At 47.7% G+C, this 5857-nt stretch overlaps 1 protein-coding gene across 1 annotated transcript; it reads right to left on the reverse strand.

Annotated features, from left to right (window-relative positions):
- Positions 1 to 1681: 1681 nt before the first annotated feature.
- LOC142788247 (uncharacterized) lies at positions 1682 to 2934 on the reverse strand. The gene is made up of 2 exons (XM_075884841.1): positions 2838 to 2934; positions 1682 to 2255 (listed from the first exon to the last, which is right to left on the reverse strand). The coding sequence occupies exons 1-2, from the start codon at positions 2839 to 2841 to the stop codon at positions 1930 to 1932; spliced, it is 330 nt and encodes a 109-aa protein (XP_075740956.1). The 5' UTR covers positions 2842 to 2934; the 3' UTR covers positions 1682 to 1929.
- Between the last annotated feature and the right edge of the window lie 2923 nt (positions 2935 to 5857).

Genomic DNA, 5857 nt, shown 5'->3' on the forward strand with positions numbered 1-5857 from the left:
TTGATATGATAAAGGAAAAGACCTTCTTCATCCATCTATACGTGCGCCCGTTCGTGCGATCAAGCGTGCGTCCGTCCATGCATCCGTCCGTCCGTGCGTCAGTTCATCCGTACGTGTGACCTTTCGTGCATCCCTCCGTGCCTGCATTTGTGCGTGCGTCTATGCGTCCGTTCATTCGTCTGTCTAATCGTCCGTCTGTCCGTCTGTTCATGTGTTTTTCTGTCGGTGTAAGTGACGACCGAACGAAGCACATTTGCATGGCAAGTAAATGGTGTACTACATAGCCAAGGGCCCGCTTCGAAATACAGTGAAAGCAGCTACTTCTGCTTGAAATCGCCGAGAAATCAACTCATTTTACTTAAAAAAAACACTCCTCCTGTATAAAGGCTTCATAATACAACATGTGATAACCCAAATACATTTCGTGGTACAAGCTTACAATGCCGTCGGGCATAACGACACGTAATTATGATAAAGACTTCGGCGTGTAAAGCCGTCCACCTGTTACGTAAGCAAGTGGCTGACTTGGCTAGTTGGTTGTGCATTTGAAGTTAACAGCGCGAAAAAAACACGGCGGACAGAAAAAATTGATTGTCCCGTTTTTTTTTTTTTCAGTCCACCATGTTTTTTTTTGTTATCGCGCTGTTACCTTCAACTACTACATAAGGCACGCACGTTACTGTGCGTGTTCGCTTAAGACCATGTAGTGGGTGCATGGCAAGTTCGAAATCAATTCACGCGTATAATTGCCGCTGGTTCAAAACATGCTACCCATTACACAGTATGCAGCCATGTACGAAATCTCAACGGTAAAGAGCCACCTTTAACCATGTCATTTATCATGTAGTAATCAACAAATTGAAATTTCAGAGAAATGTCCTTCAAAAACACGTATGCAATGAGTCTTCGAAGCACGCAATGGGGAGATCATAACGCTATCGCGTCCAACGTTCAAAGGTGAAGCTCCAGCATCTACCAATGTTTAACTTTTTTTTCCTCATGCGATCTCCGCAAAGACCAAACTGATGAAGTTGACGTGGTGTTGCGTGAGCTTTCATGTTTTTTTACTTACGAGAACGCTGCAGGGACAAAGGGAAGTACACATGCAGGACCATTATTTTAGCAACATGCACAGGTGATTTTGAAATAAATTTAAGGTTTTTGCCTGCCTAAAGCAGTTTTGAGTGAAGCATGCATGACACACACACACACACACACACAAACACACACACACATACACACACACACACACACACGCAGGCAGACAGACAGACAGACAGACAGACAGACGGACGGACGGACGGACGGACAGACGGATGGACAGGGGATGGACACATAGACAGACAGACGGACGGACAGACAGACAGACAGATAGATAGAAACAGACGGCCGGATGGACGGACGGACGGACGGTCCCGGACGATGTATTTGGTCCTCCGGAGGATGTATTTGGATGTATTTGGCATGACACGCACAAACACACACATATACAAACACACACACACAACACACACACACACACACACACATACACAAACACACTAAGACCTGGAGGATATATTTGCTACGGAAACGTCGCTTTGGATTCAAACAAGCGAGCCAGATAAGCTCTCAGAAATTTTCCCTCCACGTGTCTCAACACTGCAATTTTCGTTCTGTTGAGCACACACAAGAGGCGATATTAGATTGATAAACTGTATTTATAAAAGCAAGATAAAATCATATAAGTTATAAAAAAATAGCGCATATGTAGTTTGCACTGCGAATTCGCCGGGCACCTCCTCGACAGCTGTCTTCGTCAGCGCCATAGCAGGAATGGGAGGCGCTCGTTTGGGCATTTCAGCTTTGATTGGGTGTGCCTCACGAGGGTCCACCACCGTCATGCCTCCAAGGAGCATTCCTGCGCTCATCTGGCTGAACCCTTCTGACTCAAGCCATCTGTAGCTGAGTGGCCCTGCCTTCGAAATAGACGGACTTGAAGCGACCGCGCGACACTCCTCTAACTTGGCCAGCTTGAGCACCGCCACGACGAGTTTCTCTCCGCTCGAGGAGCAAGATCCCAGTGGCAGCCTGTAGCCGCTGGTAGTCGGACATCAGTGGCAGCTGCAGAATACGCCACTCTAATTTGGCATTGGCGCAGCGCAGGTGGTAGAGGACACATATTGGGATCCAGGCTGCCTGAAGTGCACTCGTTGGATATCCCCAGCTCAGCGGCAGTGCATCACCAGACGTGGGGTGGGCAATGTCTGTCAGATCTGTTCACAGTAATAAATGCCAGAAATGAAAGCAGGAAGGAGCAGGGCCCTTATTGATTGATTGTGCAATTCACTGTTGTTAGTATCGTGATGTGGGACAGCTTCCAAGCAATGTAGTGGTATTGCTAGCGTAATTTGCCGGATTTCTTAGCATATTATGAAACTATAGCTCGACTGTGGTGGAGCAGCTTGCTGATTCCGTTAAGCGCGATATACTGTCGGATAAATAAAGTCTTACACTGTAGTAAACTCGGCCGACCAGCGCCCCTTGGCCCATGTCAGGCCTTGCTCGAAAACGGGTGCGGTGCTGATTTCTTGGTCTTTATATGCTTGGGCAGTAGACGGGAGGCCGACCTTAGAGACGGAAGCGACAACTCGCTCAGCGGTTCAAGAATGCTGGACGTTATTGTAGCGCCATGCGTGATCTTTACGGCACACGAGATTAGTCATCGCTACATCGATATGATTTCTTAGGCAAAGAAAGGATGCTGCTTTCCGCGTCTCACGTTCGGCGTGTGACCAGCCACAGGCCTATAGGTTCTGAGCAGCTCGTGTTATATGATACAGAAAAGGACCAATTACCCATGGCCAGCCGGAGAGGAGTTCTCAGGGCGGACTTCGGCACCTGCTGTCCAATTGCCCGTGCACGCCAGTAAGGGAACAGACCGGCAGAGCAGAAGCCAGACCGATGAAACTCGTGTAGCACCGACGAGATTCGATTCATTGATCTCTCGAGCACCACGCGAACCGATGAAGATGACGACGTTTCACAAGTATGACACGAACCCACTACGGCTTGCATGCTGCTGCGCTGTTGCCCGAGGGGAAAGCCGTTACAGGGTACATCTAAAAGAGGTCACGCATGGGGTCCAGCAAGAACCCTGGAACGTATACGCACCCGAATCTCGTGGTCAATAAAATTTCACCTTTTCTCTGAAGTGAGAACGCCTCAATTTCTCCCCCGCTTACCATGATTTTTCATATGACATTCCAACGACGCTGTTAAGGCGTTTTGAAGTCGTTTTGTATTGATGGTAAGAATTGAGCAGAGCACACAGCCCACAAACTTCAAAAGGTCTACCAAAGGCCTTGATGGATATATCTTTCAATACAAGTACACAAGTTGAACGGAGGGATGGCATTTCAGATAGTGAGTCAACGGCCATATGGGAGTCGCATACAACGACCATTGAAATGCACCGCCATAAAATTCCGCAGTGCATATGGGGCGATGCTGGAATTTACCTGACATGCGGAATACGCGGCACCAGTTTCCCGCGTTACCGTGGACAGGTCTTTCATTCCACCATCACAAAATTTTCTAACGCTGCCTTCATAGAAAGTGCACTCCTTACAACTTCATGGCGAGCAAGCGCAAGACGAAAAACACCGACTCGAAGGCCTAAGCGCTGCGCTCTAAAGCAGCAAATAACACCCCCAATATTTTTTTTTGCTTGTTAATCACTGCGTCACCATTACTGTAATGCTCTATATAGATGTGTGTATAGACAATTTCGGTGTTTGTATACAAACTAGCTCGCGCCGAACGGCCTATACCCGGGAAGATTTCCGGTGCGTCACTTCCAGCAATGCTTTTTAAATGGTTCCGTTGGTGTATTCGTGGTGTGTTTGAGTTTTCTGCTCTATTGTTTCTGGCATGTTACTTAGGATGTGTTTGGAGCAACGTCTAGCCGTTACATGAAGGGACTCAACGTAGCACACGGCAGGCACATGCGCGGCCGCTGCTGCAGATGACGCGGCTCGTGTGGCCGACGGGCGTGGCGCCAAATATCCGTCGTGGCCTTCCGATCAGCGCGGCCCCTTGCTCCGTTTTACCTCAACGTAGTGGCCGTGCCTATACAAACAGAAAAAGCATAAATTGCAGGACAAGTTTGTCAGCGAACTTAATTGGGCCAGTTGGTTCTGTATGTCGACGATGTGGATGCGTTTTGAAGACGCGGACTGAGAGTTTACAGCGCACACCTCTCTTTTCCCTGTCCACGTCTTCAAAGCGCAACGACATCGTCGATGTGCAGGAGACAAGGAAAATTGTTCAATTAAGCTTTTTGACTAGAACTGAAAACCTTCCTCCTGTTGAACCCTGAACATATTTGCATTTTCGTCGAAGCATACAACCTCAGGATAAAACGCTTATTTCTGCGCCTGTGTCACACCGGTCACATTTTAAAGAGATCAGAGGCGATCGGAACCGCTCGCGATCCTAAGTGTTCGTGTGACTAAGAAATTATAAAGTTTACTGATGTGACGACGTAAACTGCGGCTGCAGGGTAACGCGAACTGTTATTTTTTACTAGCGAGTAAGCTATTCATGAACCAAACTTTCAAGTTGAACCTACCTAAGCCGGCGGTTCATGCTCACATCCAAAAAATAAATGAGCTTGAATGCGGCGATGCCCATTAGTCATTTGCTCGCAAAGATGAGAGCCCAGCCACCGATGTTGCTTTAAAAAAGTCAAATGCAACGACAACGAAACGTGGACACCATGGCATACACGTGCGCCGATCAATGTTAAGCGCGGCTACTTTGTGGCCCGTGTTGTTTCGAACAATACGCATCATTGGTATAGCTCAAACTATACATTAAACACCTTTGCAATCAATTTTAAGTGTTAGTTTCCACGTTTTGCTACCAATTTCCCGTGTCAGTACGCTTATCTGCCACAGGTGGAAGACAACAGCCACTGATGTGTTCCCGGTAACGAGGGTCTTCGACTAGTCCAACGTCTAAGTATCGCCTCTGTGTCACTATTCTGCACTGAGCTTTACGTTGCACTTAATGAAATGGGCAGAACAATCCTACACACTCTTGGTGGGAATCCAGTTGTCTCGCGTGATCGCTGCAATGCGGGTACTCTTTCTTTCGTCATCAGTCAGGAAACAGCACGTTTTGACTATCTTATAAATTTATTTCAGGCATGTAGACTGTATCCGGGCTTGACGCAGCTGTGCTCGATTTGCCAGTTCTTCACAGAAATAATTTTGTCGCACAAAACCTGGGAACACAAGCAGCCACGGCCAGAAACAAACGATAAGACTACGCAAATAAACAGGAAGTTTCCAGGGGTGGTTTCCCGGCCAACGCACAATGTTGCTAGAGACCGGCAGGCTCTGGCGAGACCGTCTATACAGCGCTGAAAACGACAGCTGTATCTGCCACTGCAGAACAGCGGAATAAGTGTCGCGCAACGATCGCAAAGAGTCCCACAAGTTTCATAGTGAAGACGCATGTGGCTATGCGATTCGTTCAAGTGATGAGCATAAAAAAAATAAAAGATCTTGGAGAAGAAAATGTAGCGGGTATGTGCCCACGAAATCGAAAAAAAAAAAATCACAGCATATCCACGAAATGAAGGATGATGAGTGGAGCCAAGCGTCCGTCAATTCGTCCGTGCTTGCGTCCGTGCGTTCATCCGTCAGTACGTGTACCCGTTAATGCATTTGATCGTCCGTGCGTCAGTTTATACGTACGTGTGACCTTTCATGCATGCGTACGTGCATCCGTCTGTGCGTGCGTTTATGCGTCCGTTCATTCATCCTTCCGTCCGGCTGTCCGCGTGTTTGTCTCTCTGTCTATCTGCTTG

Source organism: Rhipicephalus microplus, unplaced genomic scaffold (assembly GCF_043290135.1).
Source record: "Rhipicephalus microplus isolate Deutch F79 unplaced genomic scaffold, USDA_Rmic scaffold_49, whole genome shotgun sequence".
Lineage (NCBI taxonomy): Eukaryota > Metazoa > Arthropoda > Arachnida > Ixodida > Ixodidae > Rhipicephalus > Rhipicephalus microplus.